This window comes from Vanderwaltozyma polyspora, genomic scaffold (assembly GCF_000150035.1).
Source record: "Vanderwaltozyma polyspora DSM 70294 KpolScaffold2001 genomic scaffold, whole genome shotgun sequence".
NCBI lineage: Eukaryota > Fungi > Ascomycota > Saccharomycetes > Saccharomycetales > Saccharomycetaceae > Vanderwaltozyma > Vanderwaltozyma polyspora.
The window spans coordinates 191,919-215,011 of NW_001834684.1; the positions used below are offsets into that span (position 1 = coordinate 191,919).

Here is a 23,093-nt window from a genome sequence, read left to right on the forward strand (position 1 = left end):
TATTTAATTGTTGTTTAATATTCTAAGTTCCTTTTTAGTGTTGTTGTATATGTGTTGTCCAACAAATGGTGATAAATTACAGTTAGAGATTTCTGCCCTACTACAAGGGGAGGGGGGTAAGATGGATCTCTTGATTTCAGACTTATAAGTATATATTATGTGAATAAACCATATCAATAATAGATTGAACAATAATGTTGATGATTAATACATACAAATTTCATTTAGTTTAAATATAAATTATGTTGTCTTTTCATACCACAGAGTGGTTTCCTCTTGTAATAAATATCTCATTTCATAGATCGATCAAACTGACACCTTGATCATAGGATTGTTGCTGAGGTTGCTGCTGGTACTGTTGTTGGTACTGTTGTTGTGGTTGATATTGTTGTTGCTGCTGCTGCTGCTGTTGATATTGTTGCTGTTGCAGTTGCTGTTGTTGTTGTTGCTGCTGCTGCTGCTGCTGCTGTTGTTGTTGTTGATTACCAAAACCATAACCAGTATGTGAAGGCACAATGTTGGTGCTTGGTAATCCTGTATATTGACTGTTCAAAAATGGGTTATTCTTTGGATCATTCGTCACCTGTCTGTAACCTGTACCTTGAGAATTAATGAAAGTGCCAGTCTTTGTATGCTGTGCTGGAATACGGGCCTCACCAGTGTTACCAAATGTATCTATACCTGTACCAGATGCTAGAAGTTGGTTTAATTCACCAAATTTATCAGTAATATCTTGATTACCAGTTCTAGTTTGCTTTAATGGTTGCTGAGGTTGCTGAGGTTGAGGTGGTAGACTAATCTGTTGTTGTGGAGGCAATTCTGCAGGTTGGTAAGCAGATACAGGCTTAGCATTGAAATCTGGTAATTCACTATGTGCCTTATCATTTTGGTTATTCAGTTGTAAAGCTTGATTATTCATAGCAAATGGATTGTTTGAACCGGTTGCCAATGGTTGTTGATATGCAGCTTGTTGTTGGGCTAACAAAGCAGCTTGTTGCTGTTGCTGTTGTTGCTGTTGCAAAGCCCAGTATTGTTGTTGAGCTAGCAATTCTTGTTGAGCTAAGAGTTCTTGTTGTTGCTGTTGTTGAGCCAATAACTCTTGCTGTTGTTGCTGGGCCAACCATTGTTGTTGCTGCTGTTGTTGTTGTAATTGGTATTGCAAATACTCTTCTTGAGATATTGGGTTACCAAAAATATCATAATACATAGGTTGTTGCTGTTGCTGTTGCTGTTGCTGTTGCTGTTGTAGTCTTTGTAACTCTTGTAATCTCTTCAATTCTTCTTCTTCTTTACTCAATTGTAAAGCAGTTTGTAAGTCTGCTTCCTCATCATCTCTCATTCTTCTACGTCTATCATCATCTTCTGCTGTTCTCTTACTTTCTTCTATGGCTCTTTGTAACTCATCATCATCACTTGGTCTTCTTCTTGGTCTTGCACGTTCTCTTCTGCCACCTCTTCTATTCATTCCTCTTTCATCTCTCAATCTTTCTTCATCATTCAACAAAGAGGTCAATTCCTTAGCCTTGACCCTAATAATCTGACCTTGATCATGGTCAGAATCATCGATATAACTGAATTCTTTTAAAGTTTGAATAATATATAAATTTTCTTTACACCACAAAACACAGTTTTCACTACCAAATCTTACTAAATAATCTAAAACAGTCAAGGATTTGGCAATATGTTTCCAATATTTACCTTTGTCGTTCAATCTCTTATCCAACATATCCATAATCTCAAAGAACTCTACTGAATCGTAGGTTTTTTCAGCAAGGGCGTCCAATGTATCGATATCTGGACCACCAGAATCATTGGAAGTGGCATTTCTTACCATCACCTGAGTAGAGGAATAACCTTTAACTACGTTCTTCGCAGAACGAACAAACTGTTTTGGCATTTTTTTTTTTCTTTAGCTTTTTCTTTGTTCTCCTTCTAAAATCAAACCAAACTAAACTGAACTAAAACAAAAAACAAAGCAACCAAAACTAACCTTGGTTGTCTCCTCTTCTTCAAATATTCAAATATTCAAATCCTTTACACCTATTGAATTAAACAAACAAACAGAAAACAAAAATGTACTTTCCTTTATTCCCTTTTCCCAGATAGAAACTGCTAATAAGCCAATATCTGCACGAGCGGTTGTATGCTTTTCTTTTGTTTTTGCACAATAAGAGACAATAGCCCAAATAAATATACTACCACAGAATAATAGCTTGATCCAACCTTATACCAAATAGCATTAACTTCGTTAGATTAATCAAATAGTTTGCTTGTATCTCTTTGGTTCTTTTATACTCGTTAACCTTTAAATTTTTAAATTTTTGAATTTTCCATTCTATCCATTTCTTTTGCCCCTTTTCCAAATGGCTGCCTCTGTGTCCGGGTAAACACGTGATACATGGATACGACGCTCACGTGATACGCATGTGATGTTGTTGTTCATATGTGTATGACGTATTCAGTCTCAATCCCAATTACCACACATATACTCTCTTACCGGTGGGATAGTTACAAGTCATCACTATTATATACACACACATATACATATATTTGTGTATTTGTATGCGTATTTGTATAAGTATATGGCTGTCTTTTGTTTTGCAAGAGTAGGGTATCTGCCCTTATGGCAGTTACATCACTTGGAATATCCAAATTAATTATTAGATTTCGAACTCATCTGGTCCGTACATCAAAAAGTATTCTTTAGCCATAGATAGGAAATACAAATGTAGAATTTGCTTGGCAGTATGCAATTCTGTTCAGCTTATATAGGACTATCAAACGTCGTGCTCTATGACTTCCAGACTCTGGAACCAAGTTCTTGCACTTCAGTAAAGAGTTCCTATCGCCTCTCCCCATCGAAATAACAAAACCATATCGCACTCTACCAACGACAAATATAATAAATACATTCAAATTAACCATCACTCTCGCATCATTAACATCATACACCTGTTGTTATCATTCTATGTGACGCCAAAACCCTTCAATCTTTTTTTTTAAAATTAATTATCACGTTTACGCGTCTCTCTCATCTCAATCAAACACTTGCTGCTAATAACGAATTATTAGCTGTATTGAAAAATTATTGAAATCGATGAGATTGAAACCTATTGGATATATTTAAACTTATATAGGTTTTATTCTGAACTTTTCTTTTAATAGAGATTACTCAGTCGATGGCATGCTCAAAAGTTTGTACGCTACCCATTGGAGATATATAATCATGTCCGGTTCTTCTGCTGTAAATGGAGGTGGTGCTAAGAAACAAGCTACTTTAGCTAGATTTTTCAGTTCGATGCCAAAGAGGAAGATTGATGATGATTCTTCTACTGACTCAACCACTATCAATAAAGATGATGACTCTGATACTTCAAAGAAGATTAAATTAAATTCTGATGAAACCCCTACAACTAGTGCTGGATCAGTTACTTCAAAAGATGAACCTTCGTTAACTTCTTCCCCTCAGAAACCAATAGTCACACCTGCCAAAGTTCCCTCTAATACAAAACCTGTTAAATTCTTCTCAACTGTTCCCTATGCCGACCTTTGTGAAGTTTTCCAAGAGGTAGAAAGCACTTCTTCAAGGTTGTCTATCATTAAGATCTGTTCAGATTTCCTGATTAAAGTAATGAAACAAGACCCACAGAATCTGGTACCAATAACTTACCTTTTCATTAATAAACTAGGTCCTGACTATGAACCTGGGTTGGAATTAGGTTTGGGTGAAGGCTTATTGATGAAGACCATCAGCGAATCTTGTGGGAAATCAATGCAACAATTGAAAAATCAATATAGAGAAATTGGTGATCTAGGCCAAATAGCACAAGATGCAAGAAATGTTCAACCAACCATGTTTAAACCTAAACCTTTAACTGTTGGTGAGGTATTCCAAAATTTAAAAGATATTGCTCAATCTCAAGGTAAGGACTCTCAACAAAGAAAAATGAGACTAATCAAAAGAATGTTAACAGCTTGTAAAGGTGTAGAAGCAAAATTTTTAATTAGATCACTAGAATCAAAATTGAGAATAGGTCTTGCGGAGAAAACAGTACTTATTTCTCTATCCAAGGCTTTATTACTAAACGAATACGAAACATCTAAAGATCCATCTATGGAATTAATTGAAACTGCAGAAGAAAAAATAAGAGATGCGTTTTGCCAAGTCCCAAATTATGAAATCATAATCCAATCCTGTCTAAATGATGGAATAATGGAACTAGATAACAATTGTAAATTAAGGCCTGGTATCCCATTAAAACCAATGTTGGCAAAACCAACAAAGGCCATTAATGAAGTATTAGATGCATTTCAAGGGGAAGAATTTACTTGTGAATATAAATACGATGGTGAAAGAGGCCAAGTACATTTGTTATCAAATGGTGAGATGAGAATTTATTCACGTAATGGGGAAAATATGACTGAAAGATATCCTGAATTACATATTGAAGATTTTTTGGTCAAAGACGAATCTAACACAGATAAAGAGGTTTCTTTAATTTTAGATTGTGAAGTGGTAGCTTGGGACAATGAACAAAATAAAATTCTACCATTTCAAGTATTGAGTACTAGGAAGCGTAAAGGCGTTGAATTAAAAGATGTGAAAGTCAGAGTATGTCTTTTTGCATTTGATATATTATATTACAATGGAGAAGGATTAATAACCAAGACATTGAGAGAAAGACGTAAAATACTACACGAAGTCACAAAATGTGTTCCTGGTGAATTTCAATATGCTACTTCTTTAATAACGGCAGAACTTGACGAAATACAAAAATTCTTAGATCAAGCAATCAAAGATTCATGTGAAGGTCTGATGGTGAAAATACTAGATGGAGAAGAATCCAGGTATGAACCGAGTAAGAGATCTAGAAACTGGTTGAAGTTAAAGAAAGATTATTTGGCAGGTGTCGGTGATTCATTAGATTTATGTGTGATGGGAGCTTATTATGGTAAAGGTAAACGTACAGGTACATATGGTGGGTTTTTATTGGGATGTTACAATCAAGATAGCGGAGAATATGAAACATGTTGCAAAATTGGTACAGGGTTTTCAGATGAAATGTTGACGAAATTATATGAACTTTTCCGTGAGGAAGAGATAGAAGTTCCAAAAAGCTTTTATAATTTTGATTCTAGCGCGGAACCCGACATCTGGTTTGAACCTAAGGTGCTGTTTGAAGTGCTGACTGCTGATTTATCGCTGTCACCAATCTATAAAGCTGGTAGTGCGACCTATGACAAGGGTATTTCTTTAAGATTTCCTAGATTTTTGAGGATTCGTGATGATAAATCAGTTGAAGATGCAACATCATCTGATCAAATTATTGAAATGTACGAGAATCAAAGCCATATACAATCGTGATATTAGGAATTGTAAATACAGTATTTATACAGAGATAGATATAGATATATTTAAATTTAAAAGTAATGTTAAAAATCGAAATAAGAATTAATTTAAAAATAATTTTAAATACAAATATAAATTGAATGATAATATGTACAGGTATAGATGTGATTAATGATTGGATGAGAATGATATCATTTACCTTGAGAGAGTTTTCTCTTTTCGGCCTTCTCTCTCTTCCTTCTCTTTCTTAATTTATGCTTCTTCATTTTTTTCTTTCTCTTTCTCATTACAGAGTCTAGTTCTAAACTAACATTATTATTTGGTTCGGATAAAGGTAACCAGTTTATAATAGCTGGGTTTGGAATGTTGTTTGTGGAATCGAATTGGCTGTATGTTGATAAACACTGGCGAAACGATGGAGTGATGATTGAAATCGGAGATAGTTTGGTAGTACTTACCAATTTACCTACATTGAAGAATCCTTGTTTGGCGGAGACCCCCAGAACTGATCTAAACATCATCGGTGGTTGTCCTTCTTCCCCTCCCTGTAGTTCGCACAGATCTCTGATATATAGAGGTTCTATATAAGCGATTGAACCAAATAGACCTGAGACATTACTTGCTTATAAACGTACTGTGATGTATGTATGTATGTATGTATGTATGTGTGTGTGTTAAGGTATATAATTTCAAATGTATTAAAGATAATAAATTTTCATTTAGTCTATTCGTGAAGTATGATTTGATATACCGGGTAACTTTTTGTTTCAAAGGTTTATCCTAATTGGGTAATTGCAATTACTGAAGGCAGCGGCAGCAGCAACGGTAGGAGCAACGGTAGTAGCAAAAATCATGATAGCATAAAACGAAGTCAGCGTCGGTAACTGTTTTGGGTTATGTAAAAGTGGAGAGACATGGGTATATTATTACTACAACAACAACAACAACAACAACAACAACAACAACTACTACTATTATTATTAAATGGTGAAATAAACACATGGTCAAACCAATTGAGTTATGATGGTATAAATGACTTCTCAATTATGGAAGGCAAGAAAAAGAGAGATAGCGATGAAGGAGGGAGGGGGGAGGTTGTCCATATCGTTTGTGGTGTCGTATAACTAACTACCAAACTTGCCGTTGACAGAGGATAATAAATATACGACTACTGATAACGACACAAAAACTTAGTTATCAATTGAACTGAACTGAACTGAACTGAACTGAACTGAACCGAACCGAAGTCTAAAAATCGTATACGATGGAACAATTGATCAGTTAGCGTGTACACAAGAATGAATCTTTTTCTTTTTAATCTTTTGTGTCATCTTATTGTTGTTGTTACTACAATAATGTTCCTACATACACAAGACAAGAGCAGTACTTTTATCTCCGCAGGAGCGTCTGGTTGGACGTATGTAACGTCGAGTGAGGTACGCAAGCCACACAGACAAACAAACGGTCATCTGATTACGCGTTATCTCTCTTGCGGATGCCAGACAAAAAAACATTACCCAACAATAGAAGTAAAGTGACTATAGGGAACAAACCCTTAATTCTCGTTTAATACATATACCAATGCCTTTTTTGTGTAGCTTCTTGTTTTACTACTGTAGCTCCTTTTACTGCAAAAACAACAACAACAACACCAACAACCACAACCACAACCACAAAATATGTTAGACGGCAAGAAAGGGAGACACAAAAACTGATTACATTTTTGCAGAATTTCGTTATCTAGGAATATAACTTAGCCCAAAACCCAAAACCCAAAACCCAAAACCCAACCCACACCTCTTTGTTTCTACCTATCTGTCTATCTATTCTCCACTCCACTCTGCTTTACTCCACCATCCCCAAGAGTTACCCCGATACCCCGACAACAAACAGCACCCTTAATCAATGTAGTCATCTCTCCTCTTGTTATACCAATACTCTCTCATTAACTAACTCATCCATTCACATACTTCACCATATTGATCACTATAGATCAAATCAATGTAATATGTAATGTTGTATATATAAAAGGGTAGATAGATTGTAACATATTTATATCACCTCCATTAAAATGAGGTTCTATCCATGGCTGTATATCACTCCAACAACTACTACCTCTAACAGTAAACAGTCACATATTCTGTTACACTGTACCTTTATCACTAGTTACTCTATTGTGTCCTTTAACATTAGAATTCCCTTCTAGTGGTCTAGTATATACACATACATACATACATACATACATACATATATATATATATATATATATAGTATTATACATCCATATTTTTTATATAGAAGTTTCATTTAGTTTAACCTCTGCTTAGCTTAGTTGTTAGATATACTATTATACTGTGTTTCAAACTTTGTTTCTGTTGTATTGCATACTTCAGTCAATTTGTATTGTACCATAGTTAAATTAGTTTGTGCCCCCCACCTCCCTCCTCCATTATCGTTATATAAATATCAATAATGGAAAAACATCTATTAGACCCACACTACTCAGTATTGAAATTATTAGAAAATAATTTCAACAACCCCAACGATAGCATGAATTTGTCAGAATCATGGCAAATTCTTTCTTCTTCAAGTGAAAATTCAGAAGAAGATGAACAAGAACCTTTTATTACAGGCAGTGCCATCACCGTTACGAACCCTAATAGTAGTAACAGTAATTGCACATCCAACAATGGTAGCACTTTTATTATGCCAAAATTAATTGTTTCACAAAATTTATGGGATACTAACAATGACAACAATAACAACAGATTTTTAATCGTTGGTAATAATTCGCTATTTTTTTATAACGAAATTTTACCAATCAATTATAAGAAATTTTTTAAAATTTGGTGTTTGAATAAATTAGATTCATCAAATTTAATTATAATCATAAATGACCATAACGAATTATTCAATATTTTGCAAAAAATTTTATTGAATTCAAACAGGAAAAGTTGTTTCAATATTATCATAATTCTAATTATTGAAAAATTTAATAATTTAATCACAAATAGAAGGAAAATCAAATTGATCAAAAATTCAATTAACATCATTAATAAACAGTTTAATTTGAAAAAAATCAATTTTAATTTTTTTAACCCATCAATACTAATAATCTATAAAAATTCAAAACTAATTAATTATAATAAAAATTTCAATAATTTCCTAATATTTATCAAGAATTATTTGTCGAATTCAAAAAACCACACATCAAAGGATTTGATCAGTGCCAATGACAACATAATAATACCTTCACAACTACTAAATAAAAGGAAAAGATTGATCAAGAGTAACAAGAAGAAGAAAAAGAGCAAGAAATCAAAACTAAACAGTTTAAACAAGTATAACCAAAACGACGACGACGACGACAGTAATTCCACTGGAAAATGGTTATTTGTATATTATGGTATATCCATAACGTTGGGAGTAGGCGTTGGCTATTGTATTTCAAGTTTAGTAGTTAGTCAGAATTCAAATGACATCCAATCAATAGTGCCATCGACTCCAAATAACGATATAATTGCATTAGAGTCACAAGATTTAAATAGTCATAACGGTGATGATTACAATTGGAATTTCTTAAAATTATCAATCAAGAATGTTTATTCAATTTTAAAAAGATTTATCACTACTTCAATCAATCTATTAGAATACAAAACTTTAAATGATTCAAATAAAATAATAGCAATGAGTTATGTACTACTTTAGAAATAAACATTATTATACATTTTCTTCTGTTTATTATATACTAATATTCATAATTAACATATTAACATATATAAATATATCCAATCTAATCAATATAGGAGTAAACACATCAGGGTAACTACAATTGACATTTGATATGTTTTTGTTTCTTTTTGTGTAGCAACAACACAAACACAAACACAAATAACACGTCTATATCCATACAATTATATACAATTATATACAAATGCATACAAATACAACTCTCTAACGTTGTTAAAGAGACACACTTTCCAAATCTAAAAAGTCAATTCATTCATCTCATCTTATAAGCATTTAAAATCTTGTTATCACCATTTCACTTCAACCCCTGCACACTAAACCCATATTAAATCACACCAATTATATATACACCATTGAAACACCAAATTGGAACTGATTATAATACATTATATTGTATCCATATAGTGTAATATAGTGTAATATAGTGTAATATATTATATTCACCTCTGTCGTTAGCACCCATAGTCGTCGTTACCCTACCTCCCATCTACTATATTACCCTTTTCGTCATTCCCAGTCTCTTCTCTTCTCTTCTCTTCTGTCTCCCCTCCCCCTCCCCCTTCCCAATCCAGTCTGGTCCACTTCGGTTCAACTTCTAGCGTTGCTGTTTTTTCTGTTTTGGTTTTTCGGTTTTTCCTGTTCTTTTTCTACTAGCAACTTGTAACTAATTACAGGTATATTTTGGCAATGACGACATTAGCCAGTGGCTTTAAAAAATTTCAATTCTACTTTACAAGCTAAGCTAAGCTGAGTAAAAGAAACAAGATCAATTTTTTTCATATATCAACTTTTGTCAACTAATTGGTGTGCCTAAGGTGAACTGGATAATAATAAACCATACAATAAACCATACCATCCTTTTCATATTTATATATATACATATACATATACATACACCTACGCATAGATATATTAGAACACATCATTTTATCATTTTATCATTCCAATAAGTCTCAAAAGGTCTTCAGATGTGCTATAGTTGGAATCAAATTAGAAGATAAATAGACCTTCTCTTTGCGTATATTTTCGAGTATATATATTCACAATAATAGTAGTAATAGTAATACTACTACTATTATCAATTTAGTTATGCGACAGTCTTGGAGGAAAGCTTTCAAACCTCCTTATAGAATTACTATACGTGCTCAACTAACTGCATTAGTCAGTCTCGTTGCAATCATCTCATTAATCATTTTAGCAGTCACCACAGGTGTTTATTTCACTGAAAATTATAAAGAATTACGTTCAGGCAGACTAAATATCGCAGCCAAATTAAAATCTTCTCAGATCGATCAAACTTTAAATTACCTTTTCTACCAATGTAGATATTTGACTTCAAGAGATACTTTACAAAATGCATTAATCAATTATGAAGCTGGTAATAAAACTTATGAAAATTGGATAGAATCTGAAAATGTTGTACAGAAATTTTTATCTTCTTCTGACTTATTTTATGTTGCAAGATTATATGATTTGAATTTTAAACAAGTAGTAAATGCTACCAACAATGGCACTGGTGACTTGATCCCTAACGAAGTTCTATCTGAATTATTTCCATTATCAACTAACCAGTCTTTACCTTCTTCCTTAAATAACGATGGTATTCTAACAGATCCTGTTTTAAATGGAAGTATCTATTTAATGTCAATGTCTCTACCCATATTGACCAACCCTTCAATCATATTATCATCTTCAAGAGTGTATGGGTACATCACAATCGTCATGTCTGCTGATGGTCTTAAAAATGTCTATTTGAATAATACTGCTTTGGAAAATTCAAATGTCACTGTTATTTCTGCAATATACAATGACCAAGGGAAAGTCGATGGGTTCCATTTTGTTTTTGAAGTAGAAAATGACGACTTTTCAACTTTAATAGAATATCCAATCCAAAATGGAACTTACTTAAGTTCTGCTTTAGTAGAGGGAAAAAGTGGCTCAATTAAAAAAACAAAATACCCGTTCAATAGAGAATTAGCCATTGGTTATTCACCTTGTTCCTTCTCTTTATCGAATTGGGTAGCCTTAGTTACTCAACCAGAAGCAGTGTTTTTATCCCCTTCAACAAAATTAGAAAAAATTATTAGTGGTACAGTCGTCGCAATTGCAGTATTCGTTTGTTTAATCACTTTCCCATTATCTCATTGGGCTGTAAAACCAATCGTGAGGTTACAAAAAGCAACTGAATTAATTTCACAAGGTAGAGGTTTAAAACCAACATCAAATTTTTCTAATGGTGATTCCTCAAGTACTTCTGATAACTGGAGAGAAAGTGTAGAAAGTCATGTACGTGCATCTTTAGGAATTTTTAAATCATTAAGAAACAACGGATCTAATGAGTTACAATCAAATGATGACATGAATGAAATTAATGAAAGGTCAAGTAAGAATAATTCAACTGGTGATAACATAAAGTCAAGTGATAATGACTCTTCAAGTTCCTTCCAAAGGTATACTACTTCGAATTTAGTTCAAGCTAGGGTGCCGGTATATGGTAGATTTCTTCAAGATGAATTGTCAGAATTAACAGATACTTTTAATGCAATGACCAACGCTTTAGATCAACATTATACTTTGTTAGAAGATAGAGTTAGGGCCAGAACAAAGCAATTGGAAGCAGCTAAAATCGAAGCAGAAGCTGCCAATGAGGCCAAAACAGTATTTATTGCGAATATATCACATGAATTAAGAACTCCATTAAACGGTATTCTTGGAATGACAGCAATTTCAATGGAAGAAGATGATAGTGACAAAATTAAAGAAAATTTAAAATTAATCTTCAGATCAGGAGAATTACTTTTACATATTTTAACAGAATTATTAACATTTTCAAAGAACGTTTTAAAGAGAACCAATCTTGAAAAAAGAGATTTTTGCATAACCGAAATAGCATTACAAATAAAATCAATTTTTGGCAAAGTTGCCAGAGATCAGCATGTAAAATTGTTAATCATTTTAATGCCAAATAGAATAAGATCTATGGTATTATGGGGAGATTCAAACAGAATAATCCAAATTGTCATGAACTTAGTCTCAAATGCATTGAAATTCACACCAATAGATGGTAAAGTGGATGTCAGAATAAAATTATTAGGTGAATATGATGAGGAAAGAAGTATGAACGATGATTACAAAGAAGTATACATTAAAAGCGGAACCGAATTACCTATTGGAAATGGTAAAAAAACTGATATGGTAAGGAAAAAAATACAAGAACTTTCAGAAAAAGATTGTATTGAAGGTGATACTGCTAGTAGTGGTTCTCATATGTCAGGAAGTTCAAAAATTGACAAACTTATTGAAGATGAGGAAAAGAATTCATTCTCAGATAATGAAGACACTAACAATGATATTGAAATTTTATCCATGACAACTTCAAGCACAAGATCATACGACGATGCTGCATTACAAAGACAATTTAAAAAGACACCAGATTTAGATGACAAAGAAGAAACTTTGGGTGTTGAATTAAGCGAACCAAAAACTTGGGTTATTTCAGTGGAAGTCGAGGATACAGGACCCGGTATTGAGCCCAAATTACAGGAAGCTGTTTTTGAACCATTTGTTCAGGGTGATCAGGCATTATCAAGACAATATGGTGGTACCGGGTTAGGTTTATCTATTTGTAGACAATTAGCCACTATGATGCATGGTACAATGAAACTTGAATCAACTGTAGGAGTTGGTAGTAAATTTATATTCACGGTTCCATTGAAGCAAACTAGAGAAATACATTTTGATGATGAAAAATTTGAAGATGAGTTTAATGCAGAGAGCAAGAAAAATAGAAGAATTAAATTTAAAATTTACGACAGTTCAAAGTCGCATGACAGTAATGATGAAGATGAAGAAGGAATTAAATCATCAAGAGACATTGATTCATCAAATAATGAACATAAGGACGAGAATGGAACTAGTCCAGATAATCATAGTAAAGTCAGATTAGATAGACCATTTTTGCAAAGTACTGGTACCGCTACCTCAAGCCAAAAGATTCCTACACTAATTAACAAAGAGGACACTAATATAGAAAAGAGCATAAGAATTTTGGTTGCAGAAGATAATCACGTTAACCAAGAGGTCATCAAGAGAATGTTGAATTTAGAAAAGATAGATAACATCGATTTAGCTTGTGATGGTCAAGATGCTTTTGATAAAGTCAAATCGTTGGCAGATAACGAAGAATACTACGATATCATTTTCATGGATGTCCAAATGCCAAAAGTAGATGGTTTAGTGTCTACAAAAATGATAAGAAAGGACTTGAACTACAAGCACCCAATTGTTGCATTAACTGCATTTGCTAACGATGATAACATTAAAGAATGTTTAGACGCAGGCATGGATGGGTTCCTAGGGAAGCCTATCAAGAGACCAAAACTAAAGCAAATCTTACAAGAATATATTGATACAGAAAAGCAAATAAACTAGTATCAAGTTCATGAATCAGTAAAATAATAATAAAATCCAATGCATCGAATTTCATACATCATATATATCTTTTCAAGTACATTTTAAATAAGTCATCATTAAATAACAACTAATTGTAATTATATTATCATTATAATAGTTTTTGTTTGATTTCAAATCAACTTACCTTGTTTATAGATCTTGTCAATGTCTTCATATATGAAAAAGAGACATTAATACTGACCTATAGATTGCCGTATCAGAGATAATAAAGACTCATTATATACTGCAAATCTTCTGACTTCATGTTAGTTTGATTTTTTTTTGGATTGTCAGTTTGGTAGTATTGCAATCAGATACATCTACCGGCGCTACCATAATAAACATCACATGATAAACAAAAAATCAATATCGATTTTATTTTCCTTCCATAACAATAATCAACTTAAAAGACATAATAATTCAAAGAAGCTAATATAACTAAACGAACAGTTTGAAAGATGGAATTCTTACTCGAAACATCAGAGGGCATTCTATATTTACAGTTTGCACGTTTGGAATTGGTTTAGGCTGTTTTTAAAGCACATTTTTTGTCGAGGTCTTGGAAGAGAATCAAACAAGCTCTTTTTTTTTTGTAAGCCATATCCATCAAGAACCATATTTTTATTGCTGGTATATTTTGAATAATTGTGGAAAATTGTTCCAACAGAACCAATTATTCTATTGCATTTTGAAAATATTTTGAAGAATTCAATACGAGTACAGACTTCGATTGAGGCATACCAGTAGATAGAAGGACGGAAATTAACGATTAGAATAGAATAGGATATCGATACTTTCAAAAATAAATTGCTATTATGTCCAAGAATGAAATAAGTTTTAGCTCAATTTCTTTGGAAAAAGAGAATAATTCATTGAAAAGGGAAATTAAAAGGTTGTCTGATAAATATAATTTGTTAGAGAATAACTATAAATGGCTTAATGAAAGATTGGTTAGAGATCAAAAAAACTATTTGATAGATACGCATGATGTCAAATACTCTAGTAAGAATGATAATAAGCTCTATAATAGTCACAATAAACTATTAGAGTTACAGAAAGAATTCCTAATTTCTCACAATGAAAAGCTGTCTGATAGATTGAATGAAAATTCTATAGAATTCAACGATAAGTTCAATTCAGTAGTTATTGATAACTTAAACAATGAGAAAAATTTAATATTATTTGAAAAAAAATTGAACTTATTAAATGAAAGGTACTCCATCATTATCAAAGATCAAAAAGATGTAATTGACAATGATATTAATAATTCTAAATATTTAGAATTTAAAAGCTTAAATGAAAAAATAATAAAACAGAATTCCAACATGAAAAGCATGGAGTCTAAAATTGAAAAATTAAATGCAATAATCCATAATTTTATCGATATTAATGAATTTGATAACGAAAATACAAACAAATATTCATTAGATTTAAATGATAATAAGGTGTTAAAAAAGTTATTAGTTCATGAAAAAAATTCAAATTTAAAGTTACAAGAAGAATTAAATTCAATATTATTAGAATTGAACTTTAAATTGCCAAGTTTGACATCCTTGAAAGAGAAAAACCATGAACTACAATCAGTTTTTGAAAATATAATATCATCAAACGAAGAGTTATTACAACAATTCCATTCTAATACTGATAAAATAGCTTCTATGAACAATAAAATTGTGGACTATGAGCAGAGCTTGAAACAATTGTTAAGTCAACGTACAAATTTAATAAGCTATATTCTCAATTTGCTAAATGTTATCAATTTAAATTCTAAATACTTGAATTTGTCAGAATCAGAGGGCTGTTTAATTCAAAATTTGTTTAATAATGAAAGAATTCAAAGATTTTTACAAGAAAAGAATTTAACTTTAACTGAAATATTCGACAACCTAAACACAGTCGATATCACATTTAATAATTTTAACCGTTCCGATATAAAAGTTTTACCGCCAACAGAATCTGCTTCAAAAGAAGAAATTATTAATTATAAAAATGAAATAATACTCTTAGAAAACAATTGTGATGCATACAAAATGATTCTTTATAACAATGGTATTACAGAAGATTTAGATGAAAAACTTAAAATAGAATCGAGCTCTAGGATGACAGAATTAAACGAAAAGAATTCAAGAATTCAAATGTTAGAATCTAAAATTGACGAACTAAATTCTATTGTAACAAAATTGAATGAGAAAAATAGTAGATTTATGGCATCTATCAACAAAAACAATTCAAGTGAGTCTACAATTCTAGAAAAATACAATCTATTAAACCAATCATATAAGACCCTTTTAGAAGCTTATAAGAGCTTGAAATCGAATGCTACTGATAATAAAAAAGCTGTATTAACTAGTACTTTGGATGATACCAAAAAAATTGTGGAATTTAAATCGACAATCAATTATCTCAATTCAACTATTAAAAGTTTAAGTGCAAAGTTAGTTTCAATCCAAGAATCAAATGATCTCTTGGCCGATGAAAATCAAAAAATTAAAATGGAAAATAGCAATCTATCATCTTTACTAAATAAAATAAATACGGATAAAAATTCGATTTCTAATGAACTTTCTGACTTACATTCAAAAGAAATTTTGGAGTTGGAAACAGAAAAGACAAAATTATTAGAGCAACTTGAAGAAGGTGAAAGAAAATTAAAGGAAACCAATGAAAAACACAACGAACAAATAAAATGGTTCCAAAATAAGATTGATAATTTCAATGAAGAAACTACCAAAAATCAATTCAATAATGCTCTGAAAAATGATTACGAAAATTTGAAGAAAAGTTTTGAAGAGAAATCAAAGGAAGTAGAAGAAGCAAATGATAAATTTTCGAGACTTAAAAGACAAGCTAATGAAAGGTTAAATGCCTCAAAAACGACTCAGAAAGAGCTAAGTGATAATGTCAAAAGTTTAGAAGATGAAAGGACAAACTTTAAAGAGCACATATCAAAATTAGAAGTTGATATAAATAACTTAAATAATGCCTTAGTTGAAGCCGAGAAGAAATTATCTGAAGAAAATTTAAAGTACGAAACAGAAAGACAAACTGGGAGTACATTACGGTTGAAAATAGATGATCTGCAATTGAATGAAGATAATTTGAAAGAAAAAGTTAAGAACCTTGAAGAAAATGAGTCTACTTTAAAAGATAAAATTAAAATGATAGAAGGAAATGAAGATGATTTAATGGGAAAAATTTCAGTACTACAATCTAATGAGATATTATTGAAGGATAAGCTAAATGACTTAAATTCGAAATCGTCGAACAACTCGGAGCTGGTCGATGTGGAGGGACTAAAAAAGGATTGGGAAAAAGAATACAGTCACATAATAGAAAAACGAATTGAATATGCTGAAATGCAGTTAGAAAAACGTTTAAAATCTGAAATGGAAAGGGAAATGGATGACAAAATGAAGGTGGTAGAAATGAAAGGATTTGAAAGTGGAAAAGCTTCTTCTGAGAAAACATTAAATTTATTGGAACATAAATTGTCATTATTAGAAAAGCAAAATAATGAAAAATCAAACAAAATAAATACTTTAATTGAATCAGAAAACAATAACAAGACTCAGAAAATAAACCCTTTTACCTTTTCTTCAGTGGAACCAAAAATCAGTAACTTAGTATCTAATGATACTATAATAGAATTCTCTAAAGCTCCAGCTGTATCGAATAATGAAGGCAAAGAGACTATCACAGAATCCAATTCACAAATTGAAGGAGAATCTTCACATCAAATTCCTACGAAATCAGTTGAAGCTATAGATTCCCAGCTGAAACGTAATACAGATGAAGAATCTAATTCCATTGACGTTAAAAAGCCTAAATTAGAATAGTTATTTAGAAATTGATAATTTAAGTCTTCAAAATTATATAAATTCTAATAGAAATGTAACATTATAATTAACCGCGCTTTTCAAATAGAGCTATCTTGGAGCGTAGTTAAAACCTGGAGATCGAAACTTAAATAATCTTTAACTGAATTTATGTGTATTGTTAAGTTGTCTGTTCTTCCCTTAGATTTTTCCATCAAATCAAGCAGTAACCCATCGCAGCATATTTCAAACTTATGAGTATTGGAATTATTCATTTTCTCATCAACAATGATATCTATACCACTTTGTGATAAGTCGAGTGTTTCATAATAAGTATATTCATCTGTCTTTATGACATCACCTTTTCTGATTATGTATCCTTTCATTATCTTATCTACCAACTCAGCCCTTGACAATTTACTCGAGTAGCCCAACAACTGTAAGCTATTTTCCAGCACATTTGATTTTGGTGAAGGACAATATGTCAATTCTAAATTCGACGTATTAATTATTGCAAAGTAAGCATATCGTCTAGTTGATTTATTCACTTTGATATTTAGATCTAAGTCATACGTTTCCAATATCTCTTTTGCAGCAAGCTGGAACCTTTCTGTTCCCATTTTTAACAATTCAGGTCTACTACAAGCATGTAATAAAGTTGCGTGAAACCCAAGGGAAAGTATAATAAAAAAATAAATTCTACTGTCATCTGGAAATGTAGCCATATAAAGTGGGAAAATTTTTAGGTTTTGTCTCACCCTTCAAGAAACTCTGGAAAACATCTACTGGTGAGATAAAGCCTAGAGAGGTGGACCAGCATTACCCGTACCAATGGTTTAGTAAAATTGAAATATTTTTAATATTGTGCGATTGATATTAGCTTTAGGGGGTATTTTATTGAAGAAATTCCGATATGCTTGTGGTCCCCATGATACAAGCCCTATTGTATCTGGCTTATCATTGTCCGATGTTTTTGAAAACTCACCAACACTAGTTGGACCACATGATTTCGTATAGTGAATGCTCTACGTGTAATAATGCAAATATAGGCTTGATAACATTATGGTAAAAATTATTATTCGTAGTCCTACCAGTCCCTGATTTAACCGAATCAATAACAATAATATTTGATAACTTGCTTAACCAATCTTTGTTTGCAGGACATTGGGGACTTGTTACCAATTGACTCATCTTTGGCTAAGGAAAATGAAATATATTTTGACCCTTCTTTCACAACATCGACTGAATATAAATAATCTCGAATTGTAATCAGTTCATGATTACTTATGTTTGCGTTCATACCACAATCCAAGGTTTTGGTTCCGAATAGACAACTTTACGATATAACTGTGAATGACGTATCAAATCTAGCAGATGAAGGTGCAATTGAGATATCCATTGTATTGAAAGCCATCCAAATCTCACCTTTAATTACTAGTAATATTACATATATATCTGGATCAACATATTGATAATTATTTTCTCAAAACATGATGGATGATTCAAGTTAATACGGAGCAGTGAAGATTTGACTCTTCGAACAGAAATCAATCATAAGGTATTTTGAAAAAATCACATGTAACCTTGTGAACTAGTCACATGACCGTAAATCTAAAACGTAAATCAATTTTTAAAGAAATATTAATTGGTGCTTACATACTCACAACTATTTCAGTGTAATTCGGTCTTTTAAGGTATGGATGCTTTCCTATGAATGGTACTTAGATACTAGCACCCAATATCTTGTTCCAACTGGCATGATTCTAGTATATAATGAAGGTAGAATAATTTCGAAAATTAATCACAATAATAATGCAAATAATTCATTCAAGAGGAACCTCTTATGAAGTTGTAACGTATATCTAGCTATATATATGAACTGTGTATCTAGTGTTTTGAAAATCTATTTTATTTACCAATAAATCAGAAAAACGAATTTTCTTATTTGGAATATATCTTACCAATATATTGTAATATATGATTAAAATTTTTTTTGAATATATATATATATATACTTTTATTCATTGTAAACGATTCTTAATAATCAACCTTCATCATACCTTTACAACAAGGATATTATTTAAAATAGGAATATCGTTAATTAGCTAGCCACAGTCAAATATCTATAATCATTAACTAGCGTTTGTTTTCTAAAACCTGTTGGGATATCTTGAATTAGAGTCCAATCTGAAAATAATTTCGTTAAGTTCTTAATTTTCAATGAACTTATATTTAGTCAGAGTATTTTTTCAACATTTCTTACAATCATATTAATATAGGCAAATAAGTAATCTCGAATATGTGGTAACATAATAGCTTAATCCTTTTGCTGAAAAAATATTTCTTGTTAACATTAACTGCTGTCCTAAATTATCTTCCAAATATCAATTCTATTAACACCTTTTTCTATCAAGATATTTGAATGTTGGCTATGATTATTATATTAAGAAGTTAATTTTAAAACAATCACAGTAATTCCAAATTTATTGGTGTTATAATTTTATAGAACCGTCTATCTCATTTTAAAATTTCCATTGATAATTGATGAACTTTGTTCATTATAAAATTCAATCAAGTATCAATCTTATATAGATGGACTATTACGTGTAAAAATACTGTTCACAGAATTAGTGGATGGTGGTCCCATATTTGACTTACGTAATGGATTTGCACCTATTCCTAGGTGATTAGGATTTCTGCATATCGGGTTTCTGTTTAATGCTGGACTTGTAAATTTAGAAAAGTCACGACGTGTTGAGATTCCAAGGGGAGAAGGCGATGGAGATTTGGTATGAATAGATGTAGTTTTCTTAGCATCGTTTTCATATAATGGTAGTGATTTTTTTGTGTTATTATCTATCCATGGAAATAATCCTGTACCAAACCAAAAATGTTGAACAACAGGGAATTTATTTAAGACTTCTACCATATACATCTTCAACAATCCTGATTCTACTTTCGACCAATTATGAACAGATTGCGATATGTCATATAACATCGGCGAATGTTCAGAGAAGGGTCCAGATTTAACACAGTCTATAAATTTTATTGCACTACAATACATGTTAGTGTTTGCATATTCACATACCAAATCTTTATTAACTATATCCATTGGTTTTAATGGAGGATTATTCGTTTCACTCCATTGAGCACTTCCTAAAATATATGCAAAATGGAAATGGTCGTCTAAACCCCAAACACCATGCGAACCTGCTGGTTCTAAGGTGTAAGTAAGAATCAATTTCTTCATTAATTTATAATATTCATTAAAAATAATTAATAAATCTCCACCTTTGATATTTTCTGTCCATAATCCCAACATATCAATACCAGCAATCACCGCAATAAATGATAGCTCGTGACCAGTACCATAATCTAATCTGGTAGAGGATCCAAAACTATTACCCAAATAATAAGACAATTCAACTACCGAATCTTTGCATTTGGAACTAATATTCTGTTTATCATCAGTTAACATCTTCATTAATAATGATTTTAAATTTAGATCAACTTTCTTATGCCATTCTCTACATGATAAATTTCCAAATCTTCTAGGACCCGGTGCTGGCGGTGTCTCATCAACCAATAGAGACAACTCTGAAATCAGTTTTACCAATTTATTAACAGTAGGGATTTCTGAAACATAACTCTCATCAGGGATATCAACATTCGGTACTAGTTTGATATATTTTGAAATGAAATATTTTAATCTAAATATTGCCACTGATGATTGGAAAAGTGAAGTACCTTGAGAATCATAAATTCTTTTAACAGGAAGACAAAATTCTATGGGCTCCTTATTTAGTAATGGTTGCTTCATCTTCATTTCTTGCAAATTATTAAATTGAAAGTCTATAATGGCTACACTATTAAGAACAAAAAATGTTTCAAATAAATATTGTCAACTCTATTGCTTAATATCTTTGACCATCAGCAAATTAAACTAACATTAAGCTAATCTAAGCTAATAGATCATTTAATAAATATAGTCTTTGTTCATCTTATCCAACCCATCATTCTTATAACCTTCCTTGAATTAACATCCACTGATGCCTTTCTTATAGTTAGCAGTATGGAATTTTTCATTACGCGATGGACTTTAGAAACTACTTACTACGCCTATATAGAATAAAGGTGATCCTGTTCATAGCAAACAGACCAGATAGACGACACTGGAAAGCAAGTTGATGAACTGTTGACAAGAACTTCATAGAGAAGGTGCATATTGGAATGTGATAATGGGTTACTAATTAAGCCATTTCATTTGGAGAATATTCATTTTTTATGCTATCTATTTAATGATGGGTTTTTTATATATAAATTATTAAAACTTGATCATAAACCAAACATCTATCTATTAGTGAATGGAATACAACATGGAATATAACTGGATATGATGAGTAGTCATTTCTGTGAAAGCAAAGTAAAAAATAATAATAAAGTGAATGACACAATGCAATATTGATTGAATTGATATTAATTATAGACCCTTTCATAAAATAAGACGTAAACTTGACTACTTGAAACTTTTATTACACCTTCATCAATATTACCATGATTATTTTCTTCTTTTACTACTTCGTCGTCAAAATAGTACCATTTTTGTTTATCTTTCTTTAATTCATGGTTTTTTTCTTTGTTGACTAAGGTAGTATAATGTCCGCTTATTAAATTACCAGTATGATTAACAATACCATATAAACGATATTTCGCAGTTTCATTATTATTAAGAACAATGTTTAGTATTAGTGGATATGTTACAATTGTTTCATTTTTTTTGCTTAAATCGTAATAAAATCTTGACAGATGTATAACTAGCGTGGGCGGAAGTGAAATAAAATTCATTGATTTTATTGTCACTAGCTTCTTGTGTTTTAACTTCTCATGAGGTGGTCTAGGACTAGCAGATTTCCTGAATGGGGATATTGATCTACTAGATCTTCCATTTATATTTGGTAATAAAAACAGTCTTGATTTTCTAGACCTCTTTTTTTCCTCACCGTTACCAGTAGTTTTATCTTTTCTTTGTTCAACATTATGAACTGAACTGGACCCACAATTAGAACAATCCCATGCATTTTCTCCACTTAATACTTCGTCATTGGTGAACATATTAATACAATCTTCCAATTTTACTCTTTTTGATCTAGAAAATGTTCCTGAAGATGGTTTTGGTATGGCTAATGATAGAACATAGAATGTTGAATAATTATACGATACAAAACCACAACGTTGACAGGTTAGTGTATTTTCAATCTGACCTTGAAAAATATGATCAATTGGTGATAATCCATTCGCAAATATAGTTTTATCAAACCATTTACTATATTCTTTATTATTTACCCTCAACTTCCTTGTATCATAAAGAACTAAATCAGGGTAGTCAATACCTACAGTCTCTTGATTAGATAACTCATCATGAAGTCTATCTAACATTAACATCAGAAATTCTTGTGTATCTTGTTGATCATCTGGAATCCTTAGATCTGGCCGCAATTGATTACAGGTCTTTAAAAAACTTGTTGGAACAACTGAGCAACCACCATTCAAGTACATCTTCTTAAATAGGATACTAAAAGATCTGGAAAGATTAGAGGAACGGTCAATTCGTTTACTTAAATATTTTTCATACTTAGAAGAGATAAACAAATCTCGTAGTAATTTGGTTCCGAATAGACACTGGACCATACTGTTGATATAACATGTATTACCTAGATTTCTTAACC

At 31.5% G+C, this 23,093-nt stretch overlaps 7 protein-coding genes and 1 pseudogene across 7 annotated transcripts; 4 read left to right on the forward strand and 4 right to left on the reverse strand.

Annotated features, from left to right (window-relative positions):
* Positions 1 to 295: 295 nt before the first annotated feature.
* Positions 296 to 1,897, reverse strand: Kpol_2001p70 (ENTH domain-containing protein; the record flags this gene model as incomplete). The annotated part of the gene is made up of 1 exon (XM_001646371.1): positions 296 to 1,897. The coding sequence occupies one exon, from the start codon at positions 1,895 to 1,897 to the stop codon at positions 296 to 298; it is 1,602 nt and encodes a 533-aa protein (XP_001646421.1).
* A 1,287-nt stretch (positions 1,898 to 3,184) lies between these two features.
* Positions 3,185 to 5,365, forward strand: CDC9 (DNA ligase (ATP) CDC9; the record flags this gene model as incomplete). The annotated part of the gene is made up of 1 exon (XM_001646372.1): positions 3,185 to 5,365. One exon carries the CDS (start codon positions 3,185 to 3,187, stop codon positions 5,363 to 5,365), a length of 2,181 nt encoding a protein of 726 aa, XP_001646422.1.
* A 2,457-nt stretch (positions 5,366 to 7,822) lies between these two features.
* ATG32 (mitophagy protein ATG32) lies at positions 7,823 to 9,058 on the forward strand (the record flags this gene model as incomplete). Its single annotated transcript, XM_001646373.1, has 1 exon — positions 7,823 to 9,058. One exon carries the CDS (start codon positions 7,823 to 7,825, stop codon positions 9,056 to 9,058), a length of 1,236 nt encoding a protein of 411 aa, XP_001646423.1.
* A 1,131-nt stretch (positions 9,059 to 10,189) lies between these two features.
* On the forward strand, positions 10,190 to 13,531 carry Kpol_2001p74 (hybrid sensor histidine kinase/response regulator; the record flags this gene model as incomplete). The annotated part of the gene is made up of 1 exon (XM_001646374.1): positions 10,190 to 13,531. The coding sequence occupies one exon, from the start codon at positions 10,190 to 10,192 to the stop codon at positions 13,529 to 13,531; it is 3,342 nt and encodes a 1,113-aa protein (XP_001646424.1).
* An 836-nt stretch (positions 13,532 to 14,367) lies between these two features.
* Positions 14,368 to 17,388, forward strand: Kpol_2001p75 (uncharacterized protein; the record flags this gene model as incomplete). The annotated part of the gene is made up of 1 exon (XM_001646375.1): positions 14,368 to 17,388. One exon carries the CDS (start codon positions 14,368 to 14,370, stop codon positions 17,386 to 17,388), a length of 3,021 nt encoding a protein of 1,006 aa, XP_001646425.1.
* An 80-nt stretch (positions 17,389 to 17,468) lies between these two features.
* Kpol_2001p76pseudo lies at positions 17,469 to 18,558 on the reverse strand (annotated as a pseudogene).
* Positions 18,559 to 19,951: 1,393 nt separating this feature from the next.
* Positions 19,952 to 21,193, reverse strand: RRD1 (peptidylprolyl isomerase RRD1; the record flags this gene model as incomplete). Its single annotated transcript, XM_001646376.1, has 1 exon — positions 19,952 to 21,193. One exon carries the CDS (start codon positions 21,191 to 21,193, stop codon positions 19,952 to 19,954), a length of 1,242 nt encoding a protein of 413 aa, XP_001646426.1.
* A 650-nt stretch (positions 21,194 to 21,843) lies between these two features.
* Positions 21,844 to 23,055, reverse strand: UBP7 (ubiquitin-specific protease UBP7; the record flags this gene model as incomplete). Its single annotated transcript, XM_001646377.1, has 1 exon — positions 21,844 to 23,055. The coding sequence occupies one exon, from the start codon at positions 23,053 to 23,055 to the stop codon at positions 21,844 to 21,846; it is 1,212 nt and encodes a 403-aa protein (XP_001646427.1).
* Positions 23,056 to 23,093: the final 38 nt, after the last annotated feature.